General features: G+C 33.9%; 2 protein-coding genes across 3 annotated transcripts in view; one reads left to right on the forward strand and one right to left on the reverse strand.

Annotated features, from left to right (window-relative positions):
• The window catches only part of DIP-epsilon (Dpr-interacting protein epsilon), a 289,178-nt gene that overhangs the window by 150,710 nt on the left and 111,169 nt on the right, over nt 1–27,299 (reverse strand). The gene's annotated exons all lie outside the window — the stretch shown is intronic.
• LOC108366823 (uncharacterized) lies at nt 12,446–15,514 on the forward strand. Of its 2 annotated transcripts, XM_017621301.1 has the most exons (4): nt 12,471–12,486; nt 13,491–13,519; nt 13,658–13,797; nt 13,860–15,514. In XM_017621301.1, the coding sequence occupies exons 3-4, from the start codon at nt 13,744–13,746 to the stop codon at nt 15,150–15,152; spliced, it is 1,347 nt and encodes a 448-aa protein (XP_017476790.1). In that variant the 5' UTR covers nt 12,471–12,486; nt 13,491–13,519; nt 13,658–13,743; the 3' UTR covers nt 15,153–15,514. The 2 variants fall into 2 exon arrangements, with proteins under 2 accessions (XP_017476797.1, XP_017476790.1); XM_017621308.1 differs by lacking the exon at nt 13,491–13,519 and having other exon boundaries at nt 12,446–12,486.

Raw genomic sequence — 27,299 nt, forward strand, 5'->3', positions numbered from 1 at the left:
GCACCCCTTACGATCAAACACATTCTGGATGAATGTAGCGTACATGATAAGTTCAGGCGTCAATATTTTGACTCAAAACCACCATCCACAGTTTTAACAGATGTAACTTACTCTAATAAGTGTTACATTAGTTACTTTTCTAAAGTCAATAAACTTATATCACTTAGTTTAAGTTGCAGTATCGTTCGCATAAACATGTCACATATTACGTAAACAAGTTAGCCCATATATTTAAGCATATAAACTAAACTTAACTCTTTTAAACTAAGTAACTGTAGAGTCGAAGGCCATAGTAGCCAGTACTCAATAATTTTAAATTAGTTACATATAATATTTTTTTCACTGTATTATAATTAATTTTATAAATAAATAAATAAATAAATAAATGGACACAAACCATGTAACCGCGCATCTTGATGAAGATAAGGGAGCCAGGCTGGAGCAGGGCTGGAGCTTTAACGATAGACAAATACCGCAGACGTCTCGCCAACAATCAACGACAAGGAGCACTAAGAATGGCGTCCGCATATTGCACCATATTGGAGGCACCGTATTTTAGCTAAAGACAGGCAGGAGATATGGCAGTCAAAAGAACCGATTGGGAAAACGCAGGCAGCAAAGGAAGCCAAAAGCAGACAGCTGAGCAGATGGCAACAAAAATGGCAGAGTGATCAAACGGTGAGGTGGACAGCGAAATTAATTCCGCACCTGGACTGCTGGCTAGACCGCTCACACGGAGAGGTGGGCCACGGCTACTTTAGAGCGTACCTGCACAAAATGGGTTAGGGCGCGAGCCCACACTGCGTTTGCTGCTTACATGTAGACGATGCGCTGGGATGTCAACAAGCGGCGATTGGAGAGAAAACTCGGTCCCGTTATACCCGAAAATATCGTTTCTAAAATGCTGACTGATCAAAAATCATGGGACACGGTCGTGACTTTCACCGAGACAATACTGCAGCGCAAGAAAATTAATCTGGACAATGAGGAGATTGAAATCAGAGGAGCCCAAAACGATCACTATTTATAGTGGCCGCTAAGGTAAAAAGCGGGACTCTTAATTAGGAAAAGAAAGGGTAGGGAAATATCCAGGGTAGGAGGAGGGATTGTTTTAGTGGCTACACCACACAAGAGTGACGGCTTCTATATGATGCGAAGGCATTTTAAACCCTTTCCTCACCGCAAAAAAAATAAAAATAAAGTAGTAGTAGGAATGGAAGTAGGAGTTAAAGCACTACAAATACGGTAAAGAAAGGTTTTGCTTAACGCTTTTGAGTAACTTTACAAGCGATGTCTATCGATACTAAACCCTTATAACGACTAACTTTTACCCGTTGCTCCAACCGCGTTAAGTTCGGTTTAAAGTTATGATTTCGACCGAAAATAATTAGTTTTATTTGATAAAAACGTTCGAATTCTGCTCAAAAACACCTCATCTCAGGGGCCACTATAGGGCGTTTTTCAACCAAATTCTAAAGTAGGATTCTTAAGCCATTTTCGGAGATAGGACGTTTTCGAACCGGTTGCCGCGATAGGATGATCTTCCACTCAGCCGTCGATTTGTTATATTTCATTTAACGTATTGATTACATTTACATCGGAATCATTAAATCAGTTTTTATTTAAATATCCTTATAAATACAAATTTTACTTTCAAAACATTTTCTTTGTGCACCACACAAATACTTTTTTCGAATTGAGGACAAATAAAAGGAAGATGGAAATTGTATATTATCATTTTGAAGTTATGTATAAGGAACCACCTACAGTAGAATATGTAAACAAATATGTAATGTAATAAAATAAATTAAATTACTAAAAAAGTAAAAAAAAAAAAAAAAAATATTTTTCTTATTGATATTTTATGTCCAAAAGTAGTTAGTTAAAAGTTAGTTACATCTAATGCAGACTTGACTATTTCGCGGCTATCTCCATAGAAATATAGTTAGCTTTCCTCAAAGGTAATACATATCGTGGACATAAAGTGCATAAATTTCAGGAAGCAGGGAGAGTTCATAAGAATCTACACTGGCGTTGCTGCCAAAAATTAAAGCAAGGGCGAAGAACCGATTTCACGAGGATCAATCTGCTGTATTTATATTAGTTAATACGGTATTTACATGAAGCGTTTTTACAGTTAACTTTCAGTTGAAGGCAACAATCGCCTGATGTGAATGGCCTTTTAACCAATCGCTTCCAAATTAACTTGAAGGCAGCCAACTTTTGATTCAATTAATCGCTTCTAAAATCGCCTCATGTGAACACCGTTTAACGGATACAAATCTTCTTTTATTTTAGCAGATTTCGGTCTATTATTGACTACCAAATATTTCAAAGACTTTTTAAGAAGATTAGCAACACTCTTAATAAAGTTTACATATACATAGGCTTTTTTTCAAATGTAAACACTAGTCAAAAAGTGGACATTGAAACAGAAAAATGCTCTTGGGTTCCGTTTTAAGTTCTCAAAGCCCAAATTATGCTTTCCAATTTTACTTTTATGAAAATTTATTACTTTTGGGTTGTTAATTTCCAAGAAGATTCATTTTTTCATTGACCGTATATCATATCTTATCAGTTAATATTCCCTTGTGTCCTCAAGCTAATGCCCCACTGGTTAGCGTTTGTCAAAGTATGCTCAACTACAAATATTCTGCTTTATGCTCTACAGTTTTGCCTCCAGGGAACATACGTAAGTCATAAGAAAATCATTTGCAATACTGTTTGATAATCATGACTGCTGCTTTGCTTGTAATTGTCGTTTTGGTTCTCTATCAAATCATGTTGTTTATATTGTGGAGATTGTAGCAAATAATTAATTGCAATAATATTGTTGTGTTGTTGACTAAATGTGTTTATACAGTCATACAAATACATATATGTATGTACATGCATACATAGAATCACTTGATCACATATGCAATATCCACAAGTCCAAGTGATATTTTGTAAGACGTTTGACTTGCCCACCTGCACGCCTTCCACATAAACATGTGAATGATTCAGACATACATACATACATACATATAAGTAAGTCTATTTACTGCGGTTTGCCCTCCTCTGGCTAAATGCTTTACGGATTTGGAATTATATGTATGTACATATTTGTATGCGTTCGATTGTGAATGAACAAAATAAAGCAATTGACCAGTGAGCAAACGCTTAAGCAGTCATTTGCTGTTCCCTCAGGATTGAATTGTTGTTTCAAGTGTTAAATTATATGCGGTTTTAGTGTCATTGTTGTGTTTTGTTGTGGCATAAATTGTGCAAAATTTTCTGTACAAATGTATCTAATACTACTTACAATAAACTTATGCAAATGGATGGACCAAGCCACATACATATCTACAAGTAACTATTTATAAGTGTATGTATGGATGCATGTATTTGTATCGGGTTAAGATTGTTGATATTTCTAACTAAAAAGCTTTGATTTATGAGCTGGAAAATTTATGTAAATTAAAGTAATTTATTTCTTAAGAATTACTCACAAAATTGAAGCAAAGGAAATTTGATAGTCAAAGTTATTAGAAAACAGTTGACGCAAATCAGCAGGGAATAGTAGATCGATGAAGCTTTTAATTGAAGTGAGTTGACAAGAAGTTCACAAGAATTTAGATAACTTACAAAATATGTAGACGTGTATTAGGGTGGTGCTTAAAATATCAACATATAAATTTTGTATGATGCACTTGTTTGTTTTCCTATACATACAGAATACAGATATGCAGGAACATATAAAATATTTGAACAAATTTTTAATAAAGTTTTACAAAATTTTGATTGGAAATCTTAAAAATTGTACATGTTATTGAAACTTAATCAAATAAACTCTTACACGAGCTGAGTTAGAGCTGGTCGAAGTTGAGATTTTATTGACATTTTTTGAATTGCTTAATCTAGTTGTATATACACCGCTAAAAATTTGTTTAAAATTTCGAAAATGTCGTAGATGTCGGTATTTTAGACATAGAAGAAAACGAAAAAGGTTACCATGATGTTGACATTTTTAAGGACCACCCTAATATGTAGGTATGTATGTTTTTAGTTGGTATTTATTTAATATGAATATTCATATGAATAAGAATATGAATATGAATATGAATATGAATATGAATATGAATATGAGTATGAATATGAATATGAATATACATAAATAAAAATATGAATATGACTATAAATATGAATATCACTTTGAATATGAATAACAATATTAATATGAATATGAATGTGAATGCGAATATAAATATGAATATGAATATGAATCTTAATATGAATATGAATATGGATATAAATATAAGTACGAATATTAATGTGAATATGAATGTGAATACGACTATAAATATGAATATGAATATTAATATTAATAAAAATATGAATATGAATCTTAATATGAATATGAATATTAATATGAATATAAAAATTAATAAAAATATGAATATGAATATGAATATGAATATGAATATGAATATGAATATGAATATGAATATGAATATGAATATGAATACGAATATACATATATATGAATATGAATTTAAATATCAATATAAATATGAATATGAATACGAATATTAATAGGAATATGAATTTGAATATGAGTATGTATATAAATACGAATACGAAAACAAAACGTATGCGAATATGTTTGGGAAGACGAATGCGCATACAGTCACGAATAGGCTATGGAAACGACCACGAATATGGAGTTGATTGTGATTACGAATGTTATCTGATACCAATATCAATACGAATATATCATAAGAATATAAATGCAAACACGAGTACGAGTGCAAATACGAATACTCATATGAATATCTACGAGTGCTTATGTTAATACGAATATTTCTGTAATTACGAATATCTTCAGGAGTACGAATAAGAATGTGATGGCAAATATAAAGCGAATACAAATGCAAATTCGAATATGAATAAGAATATATATCCACATATGTATTTACTTTTATTTTTTTTATATATATATATATATTTTTTCGCATTTTGTTTTTTCAATAATGTCGTTCATCTGAAACCACCAGACTGCCGTCTGCGGGCTTATATATCTGTTTATTTACCGTTTTTTCTTTTACTCTTTGTGTTTTCTTTTCCATTGCTGTTTGTTTTCACGGTTTTGTTGACTAGGAAGATAGCAGCAGTGAATGCCACAGAAAATGTAGCAAGAAGTTGACAAACAACAAAAAACGCAACAACAAAATTGCGAATAAACATAATAAACTGTTATCTCGGTTGGCTATATTGAACGTCTCGCATTCGCATTGCGCGCTGTCCTTTCATTTTTTTTTTTTGCATGCTTGTTGACTGCTGCCTGCTACCTGCTTGCAACACAATGTCACGTGTCAATGCAACAAAAATTAACTTTTCTGGAAAGAACACTGCACAGCGATGGAAAGAATGTTGAACTTAACTTGGAAACTTTGTTGCAGAGATATTTTGACTTTTGCTTATTTTTTTAGGATTTTCTTACTTCCTTTTTTTATAAAAGATAGTTCTGCAAATGGCATTGAAAAAAGAAGCAAACAGGCCGCGCGTCGACAGATTTTTTAAAGTAGAAGTGGTGATTTTTTTTTTGAATTTCCTTAAATACAGACACACTTATAAGGTATCTACATACATAGATACAAATGTGACTGCCTGCGATTTTATAGAGAGAAGAAAGACACAGTCATGTAAACGCAATTTTGCTTCAACGATAAGCGTTGCACACACAAATAAATTAATGGTGTTTTTAAGACAACAAAAATGCAACACTTGTTCAACTCAGCATCAAGTTCATATTCCTTCTAATATCTATTGCATTGCACAAGCTTTTGTTGGTGTGTATGTAGGTGTGCACATTGCACATAGTGCTCGTATATATGTACACAATTCTAATCTTGCACATATGCTCTTTGTTTGCTATACACGTTCATATATTGTTTTTTTTTTTTTTCTAAAAATACCAAATTTCTGCAACTCAGCAACTACTTTTTGGAGACGATCATCTTTGTTCGCCATTCTCGGTTGGTGGAATAGTTGTTTGGTCTTCTCGGTTCAGGTCGTGCTCTGGCATTCAAGTACGTTAATGTATATTGTCTACTAAAATGCTTTTTTGGCCTAATTGGCTAGAAAATTTCTTCGCTTTCATTTGCTTTAAATTGTCGCACTCATAAACGTACATACAAAAACAGTCAAGCAATGGGTGTTTAGTAACCCAGTGAACCTCAAATTTGGTACCAAGCTTTTGAGAAATTATAGATTTTCAAGTTTACTGAGCACAATGAGGGTGCTAAACTCTCTTGAATCGTTTTTTTTTTTAGCCAACCCAAATAGACCCTCGAGTGAGACAAGTGTCCAAACTGTACAGGTCCTCGAAGAAATGGAACACCCAAGCGAGATATTCGCACAGAAACCGGTTAATAGAGTTTATCTCTTTGCAGAAATTTGTATACGAGGCACTGATGTGACCTCTAGGCCGGTGTTCTGAAAACACTCCATTGAGAATCCCTATATTTCGCTTAGAGAGCTTCTGTCAAGCCTATTAGTAAATCGTTGTCGACAAGCTCAACTAACGGTAGGCCAAGGAGGCCAGCCGTTTCGACAGGGTTGGACATAGATTACGGTGACATGTGGAGAGGTGGTTGTTGTCATAGAGGAGTCTTAACATGCCGGACACTAATTGGGTATGTCGGGGTCTGGTCTGGATAAGTAGCTGTTTAGGAGGCTGCAATAACCACAGGCCGCGGGTCTAGCGTGGCAGTCGCAGCTCCGAATCTGCAATAGATGCAGATAGGGCACCGAGGACGGCATTCATATGTAGGTCGGGAGTCATGTCGAAAGCCTTTGATAATTCGTCGGTACGCCGTCGGGTGCATATATTCGAAAAGATGCCGTCTTAAGTGCCTGGATGGAGGCTCTTCCTCAGGCAAACACAAACGTAACAAAACCGGATTTCCTACAGCAAGAACTGATACAACAATATGTACAAACCTCGACAGCATATTCTATAAGCGCCACAAAGAGAATGTCTGAAACAGATCCAGTGTTTTTGGGCCCAAGTTTGTGCTCTGTTAGCTGATTAAGCCAAACTTATGTCTGAAGAGTAATACAGGTATGTCCCAGCTATCCGACGGGAGCATAAGACGATTGCATTCTAGAGGGATTGAGCACCTGTAATAATCGATATAATCGAGCACTGCTAAGTTACACTTAAATTGTTACAGCCTATCTGTAAGTGGCACATGTAGATGCAGAGGAGTTTTGGTTGAAAAAATGGTGCAAGTTTCTCTCAACTGGTTATTTAGTAAATATTTACCAGTCCTTGATAGAATCGGATGGATATGTCCTTTTATTTGACAGTGCAAAAGTGCTAAGTGCAAAAAGTATGTTCAAATATGACAACCTACTATCTAAAGACTTTAACGGACAGTAAGTAATTGCAGTGCTTGAGACTCAAGTGTGTCCAATCCAGCGAAAATACAACGATACGGCGAGCTCACATTTAGCATCCTCGTATGAAAATTTACGACGAAGCGTCGCGCTCACAATTCCAATTTTACCAGGGACGAGTGAACCATTCTGAGAACTAAGAAGTCGCAGTATAATCGCATGTTCTTGCAGACTATAGAGCCGATGAAGAAGGCCGAATTTCTGCTACGTTTTAGCAATCGGAGAGTGGAAGTAAAAATCTTTCGCAGAATACCGCGGATTACAAGGACTCCGTCATGCCAACTTCGCACATTACGGCCTGGAAGACTCTTGGCTTACCGAGCAAGCTGCGGAACTCTCTTAACATAAATTGTCTGAATTATATCTAAGACTATGTTCAAACAGGTCCCTAATTGGCAATCAAGAACCTTTTCACCAATTTAAGCTTTAATTTTTACCTAACTTATACAAAATTTTTAAAATTATTAATTGCCAACTAATAATTAATTCGCAATTAATTTGTGTCAGGTATGTTTAATTTTGACTTTGAGGTATGTTTATTGAACATATAGCAATCAGCTGTTGGTTTCTGGTTCTCTTTTACAGCTGATATTCCATAAGGGATGGAAAATTGAATTATAAAATTGTACCTAGTTTACGGAAAACTTTACCTAAAAGTGCATTGATGTACCTAAAAAGTAAATATGTATTTCTATATAAAGAAAATAGGAGGATAACAAATCCTGATTCCTGATTTTCTGAGAAGTTATTTGGCTACGTTCCAAATGTACCTAAAACTGTGTGTTTGTACCGAATTTACTATCAAACTAAATAAAGGTACGATTGCACCAACTTTTCCATCACTGTAGGTAATCCAACAGCTGATTTCGTATCGCTAATTGTGCAGCTGACGTGTGTGTGAACACCCAAATCAATGTCGCAATTTAAAGCTTAATTGCCTCAGCCAATTGGCCTGTTTCAACGTAGTCTAAATAAACCGAGAAGATGTCGGTTTCGATAGCATTTAGAAACAATTTTAGAGGAACATCTAATTAAATAGGTTTGCCTAAATAACTACGAAGTTTTCTACAAATACTTGGATTGTAAGTATTGGACATATCTCAACCTTCTTTACCACAGCTTGTAAGTTTTAATAGATTTAGGGTCTTAGATAGCTGGCGGTGACATGTCCTATGTTTTATGCCACCTGATGATGACATTTCAATATTATATTTTTAATTAATTAATGAAATGAAATTTCGAATGAAGGTAGTAAACCAGCATTAAAAATTTGTAAATGCTAAAACTTGCTTTTGAAATTTTAAAAGATAAAGGAGGTTTGAAATTTTAAAACCACATATTAGTCGCTAAATCCTGCTTTTCGTTTATCCTTAACAACTGAGCTATAAATTTCACGTAAATAAATCCACTATTGAGAACATAGCATTCTTTAGTATCTGCTTTGTTTTCTAACTTAACTTCCAGTTAAACTCATTATTTAAATGTTTACTGGGTACTGAAACTTGCACTACTGAGTGCAAGCTCTTTTTCACCCCATATGCAATCACGCACGCACGCTCGCCCATTCACAGAGATAACTAACTGCATATCTACTACAAACTCGGTGCTCAAATGCACGTGCGTTTGCACTTTTTCACTCGACCATTGTTTGTGCCATCTAATTAAACTGAAAGTATGTATTTGCTCCAGCTCCAGCAAGTAGATACTCAGATAATAGCCAAAAAAAAAAAATTGTATGAAACTTTTATCAAACTTTGGTTACAAATAATTAGTGTAATTTTCCACAATGTATACGGTTACTATGAAATCATGAGAAAAATGTTTTCAAAGTACACGCAGTTTTAGAAAGTTTAAATTTTTAGTGAAATGGTATACTGGAGCGTTTGCCAAACAAAAAAAAAACAAAAAACAAAGTATGTTCGTTAGCTGGAGGAGTAATTGAAGAAGAAACGTACTTTACCGAGTATCCTGTTGCGTTTTTGGTTAAATGCATAGTTAGTATAATATGAAATTGAATAGTGGCTGAGTTTCACCTTATCACCGCAGCTCTGCAATGGTCACTTGTATAAGGAGCCACAGGTATGTATAGGTGCTTGAAAGATAGTAGTCTTGCCACCAAGTCAAAACCAGAGCTGAATCTGTTCCGTCTTGAAAAAGATTCCAGCTCCAGAGTCGAGGGGCTTGAACCTGTTCTTACCATCAGAATATCACACCACCAGCCCCCTTACACCAGCACAGCCTCTCTAAGGCATATTCCTCTCGCGTACCACATCGATAGCAATGTTGCCTGAAGCGCCTCAAGCTCCTAAGCCAGGTGGATAAAAACGGGCGCAAGAGTAGCAGAATTTCGATTATCGTGGTGTTACGCGTAGTACCTTTTATACAGTCGATTTTTCGGTGCAGCAGCCCTCGGCTACAGTCTCAACGCCCTATGAGATAACTTCCTGGTCGAACCCTTTGACTGATCGGACAGGAGTAGTGCTACTCATAAAAGTGGCAAGAGTAATCCTGTTTCCCCTCACGGCGGGTGTTATCTCCCCTGTTGTGGGACCTCGTGCTAAACGAATTCCTATTGTGAGAAACCACCTCCCCAGCAATTGTAATCGCCGAGTGAGCAAAGCATAGGCGTGCCATTCGAAACATCCGAGTTCAAGTCTCGGGCAGCGGTATTTTTTCTCTTTTTCAAATATTTTTGATTTTGTTTTATTATTATTTTTTTTTATTCATATACATATTTATTTTTTTTGGATTAAAAGAAAAAAAATATATATTTAATTTAATTTCGTTTATTTTTTTAACATTACATATTTAATTTTTCGCGTCAAAACGAAATATATAGTTCTTTTATTTCATCTAATTTCTATAAACTTTTTTTCTTCTTTTAATTTAATATTATATTTCTTATTAACATATTTCTCCTCTAATTTTTAATTTTATTTTTTTGTTATTGTTTAGAAAAGAAAAAAATATTTTGTGCCTAATTTTTAGAATCAATTTTTTTTTTTTTTAATTTAATTAGTTTATTTTTTATTTGTAATTCATTGTCTTATAACTTTGGTATTTTATCTCTTTATTTGATTCAATTTTTAATGGCTTAATTTTTTATTATTTTTTAAGTTTAATTTCCTTTTAATTTTTAGATTTTACTGTTTAAAAAAAAAAAAATATCTTTCAATTTCATTAAATTTTTAAAAAGTTATTGTATTTATTTTTTCTGTTTTTAATTTAGTTGTTTTTTCTTGCGTTAATTTAATTATCTTTAAATTTTAATATATTACTTATTTACAAAGAAAAATATATTTGTTTTATATCATTTAATTTTTAGGACCGTATTTCTTTTTGACTTTAATTTTTTTATTTAATTTTCTTTTAATTTTAAGATTTGGTTTTAAAAATAAAAATACTTTTTATTTTATTTAATTTTTTTATGTACTACTTTCCTCTTTTTTAATAAAATGTTTTCTTTACCCAATTTAGTTTCTATATTTTATTGTGTTAAAAGTAAAAAATATTTTTTTTTTCATTTAATTTTTAAAAATATTTTTTTTTGTTTTTGTTTTATTTTCATTTACGATATTTTCATTTTTATTTAATTGTATTTGATTTATTAGTTTTACATTTTTTTAATTCAATTTAGTTTTTAAAAATATATTGCTAAAAGATGAATGTTTGACAGTCAAGAGCTTTGAAGATGGTTGCCAGAATTGACAATTGTCTTACGAAAGACAAATGAGTGAATGTCAGTTGTCAGAATTGCCCTGTAATAAAAAAAAATAAAACTTCCAGGCAGAAGCCGTGAACCGCCATAAACAGTTAGTTAGGCATTATGCAACTGAAATGCATATGCTTTGTTCGCCATATAATCCCAAATTAGTGTGTCGATTTTAGTGATTTAAATTTATAAAAGCATATTGAAACTATTAAAGATCGTAATGGTATTTTCTATGAAATTTTGGGGAGTATTTTATTTAAGCTCTTAATATAAACAACCAGAGACTTGCGTGGAATAAAATTCAATGCGAGTTTTGTGAATTTTCGATTTGTGAATGGTATGCACCTCAGCAAATAGGGTTTAAAAATAAGAATATGATTTTCATCTATTTATTAAGAATGGCATGATAATGACAAGTGTAATTTGCGGTTGGAAATTTAAGACAGCATCATTCACTTGGCAACTTTGCCCAAAATGGCGCCTTCTTTGATGGGTTATTTCAAGCTGAATTTTAAGGTTGACATGTTGACGTAAACTTTTTAAAAAAGCCTATCCTCTTCTACCTATGTAATCAATCGAAATTTAACTGTCAATATTGATGTGGGTCCTTAGAACGATGAAGCTGTCTTGTGTGCTGAGAGGTGGAAAGTTTAACTTTTGCATTTGGCGCTTCCCAGGACAATTTCTGAGCTCATTTTCAGATGGTGACAAATTTTCTACTCAAAATATTGAATACCGATTTTATTTCCAATACCTCAATATCGTTCGTGAAACCTTCAATTAGGTCAGTACTTTCAAGGTCAATGTCTGCAGTGAAAATCAAAAATCTTAAAGCATTTTATTCTCTATAAATAAAAAATAAATAATTTGTTTTTAAAAAGCATGCAAAACTGTGGTTGTGCTATCGCTGCTACTGATAACGGCTTTGTTGTGCAGAGCGAAAACAAGCGAGCTCAGCTTAACCCCAGCACTGAACTCACAACTGATAAAAAATTTATATGTACACATGTATGTATAAATAAATAATGTGATTACGATTGAAAGTAAGCAAGTAGCAGATAATACAGAGGCCGCAGCCTTTTCTAGAATTAGGTACGCATTTGTAAACATAGCCAAACGTAAAGTGTACGGTTGATGGTCGCAAGTGTCGGTTGACGGGAAATTTTTTGGGAAAATAACAAAATATTCACAAATTAATAAAACTTAAACGTGAAAATTTTTAAACATTTTCCAAAAATAGAATACATATTTTTTCACGAAAAATTTATCTAAAAAAAAAACTTTAAAAATGTTCGGAATATGTTGAATTTTTAAAATTGACTTAGTGAATGGTAACCAGACGTAAAAAGCTTGAAAAAATCTGAAGTGAATTAAGACCAAAATACTTTTTGAGGACAACTGTCTAAAGCTAACTGCTTGGGACTTAAAAAAAATATTAAAAATAAATTAGCCGCTGAAAACAAAAATTATACAAATGTTATGCACAAAGAAACATTAAAAAATTTGGAAAACTAATAAAGTGTCTATAACTTTTATAGAAATCTGAATAATGAAGAAATATTTTGACCAGAATTTTTTTAAATAATAATTTTTTGTCGTAGAAATACAAAATAAGCGTAAAAACGAAATTGTATTCAGTAAAGTTTTTAAAGTGAGGCTGCGGATATCAAGTGAGAAAAGTGTTGAAAAATTTAAATAAATTTAATCAAAAAAAAATAATTAAAAACAAAATTTTAAATTATTTATTAAATTTTTTTTAATTAAGCAATATTTATGGATTGGTAGCAGTTAAATGTACAAAATTATATGCGTGAAAATCTCAAATGAAATTCTATCCAGAAACATTTTTGAAGTGAGGCTTTAGAAAAATTCAAATAAATTTTATCCAAAAAAAAATTAACATGATTTTTTTTTAATCAAGCAAAATTTATGAATTGATCTGCTATCTATTTTAAATGTGCAATATTTAAATAATCCTCCAGCAATTTGGCCGCAAAAAGTTTAAATATCAAAACTATATTGTTCATTGAAAATTGGAGAAAACCAAAAAAATTAAATGAACTTTTAATATAGAAATTTTACTGGGAAAAACTTAAAAAAATTAAGAAATATAGTTTAAGGACTTCTTTAAGAAAAATAATATAAAAACATAAGAAACTCTGCCTCAAAATATTCTTTAAATAAAAAGAAAGTTTAGTATACGAAACTTAAGAAATTTAAGAAATAGAAGAAGTTTCTGAAAAAAAAACAATTAAAAAATTTAGAATTAAGAAATTTGGTCTATTACAAATATGTATTAAGAAAAAGCTTTAAACATAAAATTGCAAATTTTTAGGAGAAATCCGTGTAAAAAAAATAAGTAAAGTAAGTAGTCTCCAAAAAAAAAAATATTTTAGAGAGACCTCTGGAATAATACAAAAAATAATAATTTAAGAAAACTATACAACTTAAAAAAAAATATTACAAAAATGGTTAAATTTTTTTTTTTTTAAATCCATTCAGAAATAATTATTTACTGCGGCACTTAAGAGACCAAGAAAACCAAAGTCTGGAGTTTTCGGCGTTTTTTCCACATATTCAATAACAAAATGTGCACTCTTCTCATATGTGCTCTGCTGCTCGGTATTCCTCTGCAAGTTGTGGTAAGTTCCCCAAATGCCATCTGGTCTAAACTGCCGCTTAACACGCACTACCATTTCTCTAGCTTTCCGCCAACGCTCCGAAAACCCCCATCCTAGTGCCACATTCGGATATAAAGAACCGCAAATTCCAAACGCTCTTCATTGCTGAGCTCAACGAGCTGGTGGACACGGCCGCCGGCGATCATCTCAACGGCCTGCTGCAGGAGTTGCGCGCCAACAAAGACTACGCCACCTATGCAACAAAAATCGAGTCAGCCGCAAGCTCCAAAGAACTGGTGACGAAAATCGTTTACCTCAAGCAGCTGCTGGACATAAAACTGAACGTGCACGAGCCGCACAACATCGAAAACTTCTATACGCTGCGCAACCTAAATTTCCTCAGCAAACTAAAACATCAGCTGTTGGCATTGCAGGAGGATAGCGCCACAGAGCTACGCCATTTGCGTTGGTATAATTTATGTCGGCAATTTTGGTTTCGCGATGGGTTAAATGAGACGACAGCAACAACGGCAGCGCATCGAGCCACCTCGCCACCGCAAAACGCACACTATTGGAGTAACGTGAAATTGGCGCCATTGCGTGCGGAAGCTGTGGCCACAAAGGCTACTACACCTCCCATGGCACACATCGATCTCGAACGCTTTGCCAGCACGTTGTATGCAAATGTAAAGGCGGCTGGCGCGGAGATAATCGACGATTATTTGCTCACCGTGCGGAAGCTGTTACAGGAAGTTGTTGAAGAGAAACACCTCGCCTCGTCGGAGGAGGAGGAGGCAGCGGCGGGCAGCATAGCGGATGATTCACACGTACTACACGCCAGCAAATTGGCCAAGGTGTTGACGGAAATCGATGCCATACTCGCCACCGATGATTTCTATGCCAAACGCAATCGGCTATACAGTTATCTTGAAAATGACCTCTCCTCCGATTATGAGCAATTTAAGAGTTCACAGTATGCACCTGAGGACCTGGCAGACATTTTGGCCAAACTACAAAGCAAGGGCGTCGATCTCTTTGTCACGTTCATATTCAGTAATTTTGAATTCATCGAGCATTTGCATGAGACGTGGGCAAAGCTGCTGCCATGGCCGTCGGCGGCGAATGAAAAGCAGCAACTGCAGTACGATGCGGCGTCACAGCGTTTATTTGATGTGCATCGGTTGTATTTAGAGTTCAAGGGGGACGGGGAGAATAACGAACGTTACGAAGCGTATCAGGGTGTGGTGAAGGCGTTGTATGCGGATACACGTAATGCCAGCGATAGTATGCCGATATTCGAACTGCTCAACAATGCGTCAGCCAATGTGGGTACTGTCACATTGAATATGATCAAGGCGAAGTGTGATGAATTTTAATGTGGCTGGAGCAGTCAAAAATAGAAGAGGGAAAGAGAAGATTGTTGATTAAGTACATTTTATACCTAAATTAATTTTGTATTTGGCTTAGATTTAAAAGTTGCAACGGCCTGCGTTTGGACTGGTGTATGGCAAATTTTATTTATTGTTTTACATGCGCGCTGAATTTTTTATTATTTCTTATCAGCTCGTCAGCAAGATTTTGCTGCAAATCACAAATAAAATTTTAATAAATTCACTGATTGGAAATATGTATATGTATTGACTAATTTATAATAAAATAAAAAAGCAAATCTTTCTTGATTTTTTTAACAAACCTTTGTGTATTAGGTACGATTATAACGGTGAAATAAAAATAAAAATTGCAATGATTTTTGAAAATGTTGGTTTATTTTTTCTGTTTAACTTTGACTTATCGCATTTAATTTTATAACATTTCATAACATTTTTTTATTTTATTTTATTTTTTGTTCTATTTTTTCTTGCATTGCCTTGACCAAGCTTCGCCTAAAAGCCCATTTCAGAGTACTCCGAACTTTATTGTTCACTCAATACAAAGTACAAAATACAAAATGCAAAATACGAAACACAAAATCCTTGATACAAAAAAAAAAAATCAAAATGCAAAATACGAAATTCAAAGTCTATGCATAAATATATATTTATTATAGCAGACCGATGCCCGTGCATTATAGATAATAAAGACAAATTAATATGGGGAGCATTTATTACAGCAACAGAAGCCAAATCAACAATTTTTAGAATTTTTTCTGTCTGTCTGTCCGTCTGTCTCTTTGTCTGTGTGAATGTTTGTAGGTGCATCACCCGAAAACTAATGTATAAAATGGAATTTAGTTTTCACCGATGTATTTCTAGAGGTCTAACTTAAAATATACAAACAAAAAGATTAGAGAGTTGCCACCTGTAATTACAATACAGAAATTAAATTGCAGTTTAAGTAAATTAATTAAATAAAGTAAATATTGCAATGTGGCTGTCAAAAGAAAGACGTTTAAGAAGGTTTACAGCCGAAAATATTTCTGTGGAAGGTTGCCACTTGTTTGAAAATTCTATTTAAATCTAATTGACAAGGTAAACTAAATATTGCAATATCAAATCAGTATCAAACTTAAGATGTTTAGGAAATTTTACTGCCGAAAATATTTTTGTGAAGGGATGCCACATGTTAGAATATTTTATTCAATTAAATTTGTAAAATAGGTGAAATATTACAATACGAACATTTAACTGAAGAGGTTTAAGAAAGTTTATGGTTAAAAATAAGTTTGAAGCTGGTTGCCACCTATTTGAAAAATTTAATTCAGTTGAATTGGTAATATACCTCTGAAGAATATGTGCCATATGCAGATTGGAGTTATATGACTATAAATTAAATTAACATGAGAAAGTCTATACTAAGTACCTTCAAAAATATTTTAACTAACACCCATATTTGTTTCAAGGTCAATTTTATTTATAAGATAAATTAGGTATTTTTATATGAATATTAAACGAGAGATTTAAAAAGAGCTCCATTTAAAAAACTATTTCTGAAATAGTTGCCACCTGTTTGTTCAAAATCAAATAAATCAACAAGTTAAATGAAATACTTAATCTCTTATATGGCAATCAAAGCAACGATAGGTTTTAGAAATATTAATTTCGAAAATGTTTTCGAAGAGGGCTGCCACCTGTTTGGAAATTTAAAATCAATTAAATTAACAAGTGAAATGTTGTTATTAGAATATGGGTTTCAACCGAGAGAAGTTTAAGTAAGCTTTATTTCTAAAATATTTCTCAAGAGGGTTTGCCACCCATTTATGTACAAATTGAAAATTCGGCTGATTAACAAGTTTAATAACATGCTTTATTATGGCTGTCAAGGCTGAGAAAGCTTGACATCGAAGATAGTTTTTAAGAGTGTTGCCACCTGTCAAGGAAGTGAAAATCATTTAATTTAACAAATTAAACTGAATATTTTATATGGTTATCAAACGAGATAGGTTTAAGAAAGCTCTATTTCGTAATTATTTTTGACGAAGGCGTCCACATGGTTAGAAATTAAAAATCAAATTAATTAACAAATTAAGTGAAATATTTGCATATGTGTGTAAGACGAGAGTGGTTTAAGAATGGTGCATTTAGAAAATATTTTTGAAGAGGACTTGCCACTTATTTAGAAATTAAAAATAAATATAATTATCAAGATAAATTAAATATTTCAACATGGGCGCCAATTTACTACTAAAATACTTTTGAAGACAGAGATTTCAGTAAGGTTTATTTATAAAATATTTTTGAAGGGGTTGCCACCTCTTTAAATGTTTCGGTCCAATTAAAGTTAAACGGATCATTGTCTAAGAGACAAGAGAGAGAGAGTCTAAGGAAAAAAGTTAAAGAAATTTTGTATGCAAAATATTTCAGAAGAGAGTATCTAAGGAAAGAAGCTAAAGAAAGTTTTCTCTAAAATATTTTAGAATAGGTTTACATCGGTTTTAAAAGTGAAATTTATCTTAGTGATTTATATTTGTTTTTTACAAATTTAAACCAAATTTGTTTGAAATTATTTTATACGAGAGTTGCCAAATTTCCACAATCTTTAATCCGAGTTTTTTCCATTTATGTTAAGTACAAACCAAAAACAATTTAGCATTGATATGAAACTATATTTTCAATCTTACATATAAAGAATATCTTTGGAGTTTTTGATAAGACAATAAATATTCTGAAAAAGAAGCATGTAGAGATCCAAGATTTTTCCTAAACCTTTGTGTGCGACCAAAATTCTAAATGCATTTAAAAAAAAAAAAACGAAAAAAACGGAAATGCTGAAAGCGATAAAATTTAAACAAAAGCCCATTCATTAGTAACCTTTTAGTACTTATTTTTCGAACTCTTAAGTACCTCTAATAGAAAAATTCAATAACCAAAAGCCAACTATTCGCAAGCACTTCGGTCTGGGTCATCACGATAAACAAGCCGCCTAATGAATTACGACGGCTTAAGGGACCCACACAAGAGAGCTTGATGCTACTTTGTGCTGCCGCAAAAAGTTAAAAATGCCCATATTTTTAAACTCTTATATAACCAATTTGCTGGTTCGTTGCAGTAAAAGTTGTCAAGCATACATACATACATACGCACACGCGCATGCACACACATCCGCATATTACAGGACATGTGAGTAAGTTTTCCGGCCGACATTTTTGCAGGGCATTTTCACACTAAAGGTGACTTTAGTATTTGACTGGTTTCCCCGTTGGCGCCAAGGCACACACACACACGCGCACGCGCACACATACAAATAACTTACATGGCACTTCAAGCGAGTAACTGAGTGGGAGTGTTTCGGAAATCCGTTCGGTCCCCTTCCGTTAGCCTGCACTTGCCGGACGGCCGTTGCCTGTTAAAACGAGTTATTGTGTTGCGTGTCGTGTTGCTACTAAATAGTGTTGCCAACTTCAGAATAATATATGAGCAAAGCTTAGCGACACTAACAGCAAGCACACACACAAACACACGCACACATTTGAGCCAAGTTACAATGCAGGACAAAACTCAAATAGGATTTGAAATGGCACACTTTTTTTACAGAGAATACAACCGTGCTTGCCGGCTAGGCTGGGTCCTGGGTCAGCGTTTTGTAGCTTAGTACCTACACACACGCACACAGGGAGACTTGTGTTTGTTTTTTGTAAATTTTGTTGTTGAAACTGAGCTGTGGTTATATATGTATGTGATTTTGCTGGGATTGTTGATAGTTAGTTGGACACAACTGAAATGGGCAATGAAAGTGTGCTCAAATAGTGCAGTAGGAAAGCCAGGAGGGGGCGGGGAGGAGCAGGTACAAATACATACAAAAGTCAAACTACCAGTGAAATGAGCGGCAAAAAGCTGCGGTTAAGCTTTAATGAATTTTAACTAGCAAAAGTTTTAAACTTCTCTGGCTGCAAGAAAAGCCTCAAAAATAGGGAAATAGAAAAGGCGAATGAGAATGAGCAAAAAATAGGTTAAGATTTAAATAATGGAATTGTGGGAGATGTCCTTTGTTGTTTCGACTTTTCCATGATAGGTACTACTTTCCGCAACAGATACTATAAAGCCTTTATTTTAATGGGTTATCTCCTCTTTTTCTGGCACTTACAAACATCGGACCAAAGTTATAATAGTATTTCATGCTCATGAAAAGAATAAAAAGGGGCCAAAGTTATGCGGTAACATACATAAAATAAAATATATAATAATCTGACGAATTGATTCTCCTTCTCCTTTTTGTGAAGCCGGTTAAAAATTAAATGAAATTAAAAACTATATTTTTCTTTTTAAAACAACAAAATCTAAAAAACTAAAACAAAAATGGAATTAGATAAAGAAAAACAAATTGATTAAAAAAATGAAAATATAAATAAAACTAATCTCTAAAAATTAAATGAAGTTAAAAAAAATATATATTTTTCTTTTTTCAACAATAAAAGCTAAAAACAAATAGAAACTAAGAAAAACAAAAAAAAAATATTAAAAAATGAAAAAAATTAAATACATAAGTTTATAAAACTAAATGAAATTGAAAAAAATTTATTATTCTTTTTAAAACAACTTATGTGTGTACATTAAAAAAATGAAATAAATTAAAAAAGAAAAAATGCATAATTTCTAACAACTTAATTAATCGAAAAAAATAGCTTTTAAAATATTTAAATTAGGGCTGTGCGATTATTCGATTACTCGAGCAAGTTGGTTGATTACTCGAGTAATCAAGATTTTGATTACTCAAAACGATGAGTTATCTAGGTATTTCAAATATGATTACTTAAAAAAATTTATTTTGCTCGTTAAAAGAGTTTTCTTTGGAAAATGTTTATTTTCTTTTTTACATTCTGTGTAAGAACAAGTAAGAAAGCCTAAGTTCGGGCAGAGCCGAACATTAAATACCCGGCGCACGTATTAAATATATGTTTTTCGCCTTACCGAAAGCTACGGCTATATGGTAAGCCGGGGCGTATCAATTTTGAGTAAATTAGAGTCCTTAGATTTCGAAATTTTGAAGTTTCAAGCAGTTCTGAAATTTACCGTTATATGAGAAGCGGCCGTTATTTTAGTCCGATTTCAATAATTTTCAACGGTTTGCTTATATGTGGCAAGCACAATAACCACACCGAGTTTGGTACAAATTGGTAGAACGGTTACTGAGATACATATATGTGATCATAAGTGGGCGGTGCCACGCCCATTTTCCAAAAATTTATCACAAACGTATTTCTNGAGTACTTTAAAATGTTGGTTACTCATTTTCCTCATAACGTTGATTAATCATAAAGCAAATTACTCAAATATTTTTGTTTTTGGTTAATACAAAAATCTTGATTACTCGAGTAACTGAACTTTTGAGTAATCATAATTTCCAATTAATCGAATAATTGAGTTATTTACTTAATGATTAATTAAAATTTTGAATAATCAATTAATCTCACAGCCCTAATTTAAATCTAAAGATTATTTGCAAGAATTTAATTTAAAAAAATAGATTTATAAAAACAAAAAATAAAAATCCGCTGCTCATCAATGGCACCCCCAACTGCTCTTTATCCGCCGATAACGTTTCAAGGGTAACTTTCTTAGCCGATTCGTTAGCCGCATAGTTCTCTGCAATGTCCCTATGACCCGAAACCCAAATGAGCCTAATACAGAACTATCCCAACATAACTAAGAGAGTGATCAGACATTCCTTAACCAATGCGCTTAAGGGTCTGATAGCTGCTTAGCCATCGTACTCCTGAGCAGCCACTCCACCGCTTCGTTAATAGTAGCCAATTCCACTTGAAATATACTGCAGCAGCTCCGATGCCTGAACTTAGTACTGACGGAAAGCTCAGAATAGATAGAAGACCGCACCCCTCCCTTCCCCTCCACCAAGCGGACCGTCCAATTTCCATTCAAACGTGAAGAAGTTCCCCTCTCGAGAAGTTCCGTCCGGCCCAATCCTCCCTTGATGGAAAAAGGGGGGGAGAGAGAAGCTCCTAGGAGCCTTTTCGGTGGCTCACAACGTGCTACAGCTGCTTAGGTAGTGTACCCTTTTCGAGTTAGTTCCACCAGGCTAGGGCGCCATAAAACATAATATTCCTGAACGGTATCGTAGAGTCGATAGATTACTTTAAACGAAATACCCCATCTCTTTCCAATTGCTTCCCTGCAGTAATATAAGGCGACTGTCCTTTGCTCGATGTTTGGCCTCCACGATAACTTCCTGTCAAAGATCAAGCTCAAGCATTAGACTTTGTCAGACAGCTGAAAGCGCTGACCACCCACTGAGGGAAGAACAACGTCAAGGATTTTATACTTTCTAGTGAATAAGATCAGTTCTGTCTTACTGGGATTGTTGGCGAGGCTACTTTTGGCCACCCAGTTACTAACCATGTTAAGATACAGTTGGTTCAGTTCATAAAGCGAGTTCTGGTATTTACGTTTAACCATAGAGTTTAACCATAGATGGGCGCAACTTCGTCTGCGTAGGCAATTACCTGACGGCCGATGTAAGCAAGCACTGGCCCATATGGCCATGACAGTTATGTAACGCAGCAAGTTTTGGATAAGCCGAACCAGACTGTCTTTTCAACCTCTTAAGCTTATCGAACGACTTAACTATTGCCTTCGGCAGGACATAATTAAAATATCTAGGATGGCTCTTACCGCAAAATTTTTATGAGTGAAGTCTTCTTCTATCCTCCTCACAATTGTGTGCAGAGCGGTATCCACCGACCTTTCTTTACAATAAGTATGTGAAGCTTTCGACAGACTATCGCATTGATATCATGATGCAGCTTTTAATGTAACACTCTCGCTGTTTTATCGAGCAGAAAATTAGCAAAACTTAGAAATTTATTGGATGAGGTTTGCTATTTTTAGTAATTTTTAATTAGCATTTATCTTCGTAACAATAACAAGAGCATCGTTGCGAATATTTCCAGGATGTTACCCGCACTCACGATTGTCAAATGTAAAGTTTAAGTGCACTTCAATAATATTATAATTGTTGTAAAATTTCCTTACACTTAGTTTAAATGCTTTATACTACTTCTAATGCAATGTTCGTCAGCTGCTGTACCCCCACTTGCATTTGCGTTTATCTGCTGCTTAGTTACGAAGTGGTATAACGCACCTCATTGTTGCCAGGTTCATTGTACCCACGCGCATCGATGGCAACAGCAGCAGCAGCAGCAAATAGCAAACTGTAAATCCCTAGAAATTGCCACGGTATTTACACGAATCCTATATAAATCACAAGCACGACCCTGCTTTTATTGCCATTCATTTAAACCGAAAGCATATAAAGATCACATACGCGCATATGTTGGTATGTATGTATGTATGTTTGTATTTGAAAATGGCAAAAGACTGCCTGGATGGCAACATCTGCTCTTTGGCGCAATAACAACAGCGGCAACAGCAGGAGCGCAGATGTGCGGCCGCCAAAGAGGATAAATCACGTAAAAAATCAAACAATACAATTTAGCGAAGTTCGCAAACACGCATACCCCAACACAAAGCTGATAAATTTAAGCATTGCCAATGCAATGTAACATGGGGCCACCACTGCAAATGAAATGCTATACAATCTGTGTGCGTTGAGCGCCGGATATATCCACTTACAATCGACTTCGACCTCAGCGCGTATAAAGCGCCGCTAATAAAAAGCAATAGGGTGGTCCAAAAATACATAAGAAAATCACTTCTTTTATTTTACCTGCTGCCACCCCTGAGAACTGAAGAATATGAAAAATAAGGTTTTTATTTTGAAATCGGTTTATATTTACCCGTTCCGCCACCGGGCTTTGAAGTTTTTTCCATGTATTTTACATGGGGAAAATAAATTTTTTCGTAGAATTGCTATAAAATCGTTAAAAGTAAATATTTTTCGATCGAATAAGACCATTTTTCTCTTCATAAGTATTCAAGAAATAACAGTATGATGCTTATTTAATTTAAAAATTTTACTTAGTGTGTGTTTAATAACTTATAACTTCTGTGGTAAAAAATTTCTAAAAAAAAGGGTTGCCAGTTGTTTGAAAATTTAAATTTATTTAAAGGCTCTATAAAATATTTAAGTTTCTTCATCAAAACTATAAGCGTTTGAAGAGATTTAATAAGGTTTTTGTACGGCGTTGCCACCTGTCTAAAAAAATAAAATAACGGTTATTAAAAATTTAAGTTTATTTACAACCACAATATGGGTATTAAATGGAAGGTCTACGCACTCCCAGCAAAGGTTTTTGAAAATGCATACCATAATTCACATATATTTTTGAATAGGGTTGCCATTTATCTATAATAAAAATTTTTTAACTCATCCCACATGAGGTTAAGCAATGTATCAGTTTCAAACAAAAGCTTGAACCCCTACATATTTCTGGATGGAGTTGGCACCAATCTTTAAAATTAAAATGAGTGCGATATATCCTCGCTACCATTTCAAATTATCAAATGTGCAAAACCGCATATTGCATCATTTCACTTAACTCATCTTAGTTAACACATGGGTGGCAACCCTATTTAAAAACATGTTAGCCAAAGCTTATGCGTACACCTTTCATATGATATCTATATTGTGGTATTAAGAAAGCCTAATTTTTAATAATCATTGTTTTTTTTTTAGAAAGGTGGCAACCTCGTACAATTTTTTTTTTAAATATCTTAAAACGCTTTTAGTTTTGATGAAGAAACTTAAATATTTATTGAAATTGTAATAATTTTTAGTTATCAAATATCTGGCAATCCTATTTTATTTGTTTTTTTCTGAAGGGAAATTGGCTTATTCGACCAAAAAATATTTATTTTTAACAATTTTATAGCAATTCTAAGAAAAAATATATTTTCCCCATGTAAAATACATATAAAATTAATCGATTTCAAAATAAAAAGATACGTTTCTCTTTATTTTTTATATTCTTCAGATGTGGGAGGTGGCTGGAGGAACATCTTTTTTTTTTTACCACCCTAATGTGTATGTATGCAAACGTGTGTGCATTCGCAACTCTATTTAGTTTCGCATGTGATATTTATTGGATTCTATGGAGAACTGGCTTTTTGGCTTTCTGGTGCACCAACGCGCGTCATCCGCCCATTCCCTTCCCCCACTTAGAAATAGAGTCATTCGCTGCTTGTTCCAATATCCACTAACTCGACTGCGCATTGTTGCTTTTATGCGAATGACTTCTTTTGTCGATTGTGTCCGCAAAAAATCGAGTGCACTACCAAGCGATAGGACTTGTCTCTGCTTATTAGTTTAGTTATCCACATGACAATCGCTGCTGGCATTTGGGGATACACAGATGCGCACGCAGTGGGAAACTAAAAGTTCAAAACATCTGTAGCACATATGTACATATGCATAAGTAATCGAGAGTGTGTTGGTGGCAGCAACAATTTTCTATGAATTTCTAGTTTTTGTACTGCAGCTTGCAGTTTGCCGTTTTCTATTTTCGAATGCTGCAATTTATTTCATGCCCGCTTTTATCTTTGTGGTATGTTGTCTGCTGTGTTGTACATACCTTATGTACATATGTACATGTGTGGCAAGTGGCATATGCCAATTAAGTGCTGCTGACTTTATTGCGATTTGACATCTTGCCTTCTAGCGAAATGGCAATATGGAAGAAAAATGCTTTGGAATTCATTTGCGTGTGCGCGTGTGTGTGTGTGTCAATTTCAATTGCTCTTCAAAATTTAACATGCAACAGCGCAATTTGTGCTCTTCGAAGAGGAAATTATATTCTACAAGTAATTTTTAGCAAAAAAAAAACCGACTTCAACTCTCATATAAAAAAAAATATATATATATATATATATCTCATGATCCACGGATCTGAGACACTACCTTTCCGATGCAAAAAGAATTATCGAAATCGGTTGACGTGGTCCAAAGTTATGCGGTAACATACATCAAAAAAAAAAAAAAAAAAAAAAAATGTTTCCGACGAACTGATAACCTCCTCCTTTTTTGGAAGTCGGTTAAAAATATCAATGGATTGCTGCTATTTCAGTAAGAAAAAATAATCAAAGTGCTGCAACAAATTTTCATAAAATTTTGTGATTTCAATTTCAATGTGTCTCAAATTAAAACAAAAATTATGAATTTTTAACTACCTAAAGTGGAGCAAAAATTCTTCTACTTCTCATCAATTCGCATGTGAGCCACATTAGAATATTGGAGACAATTTGAAACCGATTGCCACTTTGTAGAAGTGAAATAAATTGCATCACATATTGGTGAAGGTTTCGATTTCACTTTAACTATATTTGCTGAAGTCGCCGAAGGCAAGAATGAGTGCAATACCCACCCAGTCACACTGAAATTGATTCGAGTATTATTTTTGTCTTACTTTTTCACTTTGCAATTAATTCCTAAAATACAATTGAATATAAATCAAATATTTCGGTAGATAGCAGTCACTGCGCCTTAAAGCACGCTCGTAATTGAAATAAAAACAATTTACTGTAGAGAAAATTTCCTGGTGTAAAATCACAATTTGGTGCTATAGAAATCGTTGCACTGAATTTTGATCATTAAAAATCTCTAAAATAATAATAATAATGCCTAAAAATATGCAACATTAAGGCCTAAGAGTGCATTATGTAATCAGTCCCATGAAGGATATGAGCAAATCTCATGTGGTTTTGGTCGAAAATTGTGGCACGTTTATTTTAGACAACGCATTATCTTCCGTCTTCCATAAGGAGCAAGATCCCAGCGCGAAATTGTATTTAAATGAAAACTTAAAAATGATATGCTAAAAAAAGTAAAAATAACAACTCCTGCTCATATACCCGTAGATATGTTTTTAACGACAATACACAGTCAGCTAACACGTTCACTCGCACGTCTTAACTTAAAAAACATATTATATAAAAATAATTTAATATAGGCGTGGAATATTTTTCTACAATATTCTCGACGAATATATATATTAATTTCTTCATGAATATAACAATTTTAGAATGAATTTCGAGTTTGCCAATAAAAATTGCAAAATTGGAATTTTTGTTTTGCAAATCATTGTCATTTTATAATCAATGTAATTTTTTTTTTGCGTTTGGTGATACACTAGTTTCATTAATCTCGATTGGTTCGCGTTGTAGAGAAAAAACATTTTCACCATTTAATGTAAAAATGTTGTACCCACCAAATTTGAAAATAAAAAAAAAAATCGTTAAAAACCTAAAATTACAAAATAGCTGCGACAGATATTCTGCATGATGCTATTTTTTTTTAATTTGGTGGCACACTCTTTTGAAACTTCACAGGTATGTTGTATATAATTTCAACTTTCATTGCCTCTAACATGAACACTCTATTTAAAAACTTCCCAAAGGATGAGCACCGAGAAGGGCATTCGCTCAAAAACGCGGTTCATAAACGACCTATCTAAAATGAAAATACATTAAAAATAAGCTAATATAGGTATGTTTTTGAATCGGCGACTGGGGTAGGGCGTTCTGCAACCAAATTCTGAGATAGAGCGTTGCTGAAACATTTTCTGAGATATGGCGTTTTCGAACTGGCCGCCGAGATAGGTCGATCTTCCACTCAGCCATCGATATATTCTGAAAATTCACTTTGCAACTGTTTCAAATGTGTTTCAAATAAAATTTCTATGATATGAAGTTTTGATTGTAACTTCACTCTACAACTGTAAATTTTCCTCATTGTTGACAAGTCATTTCTGAAAAATGTGCTACAGTATTCTGGTGGTCGAGCAGTTTTTGCTTGTTGGGTGCAGGGAAGTACTCTCGATTGGAATATCAATGTCGAATTTCATAGGCTGAAGGCCTTACAATTACACTTACAATAGAATCTTTAGCAGAAACAGAGCTTGTGAAGTGGACGTATAGCGCGCTTTGGTCTGTGGCCTAAACTAAGCAAACTAAACAATAATGTCAGCAAACTAAGAAGCATACAAAAGGCAGCAAGCGCAATAGTAACAGGTGCATCCGGAAAAACAAAAGCGCTAAATGCTATCGTATGAAATCGGCAGTCAGACTCAGAGTCAGGCCTTTGGGGGACTAGACACTTCGGGCATGGGTTGATCTCTCTATACAGCGACGGATCCAAGATCAATTGCGACGTGGGAGCCGGAATCTACTCTGATGAAT

This window comes from Rhagoletis zephyria, unplaced genomic scaffold (genome assembly GCF_001687245.7).
Source record: "Rhagoletis zephyria isolate East Lansing unplaced genomic scaffold, Rhagoletis_zephyria_1.1 Rzeph_scaffold_00041, whole genome shotgun sequence".
Classification (NCBI taxonomy): Eukaryota; Metazoa; Arthropoda; class Insecta; order Diptera; family Tephritidae; genus Rhagoletis; species Rhagoletis zephyria.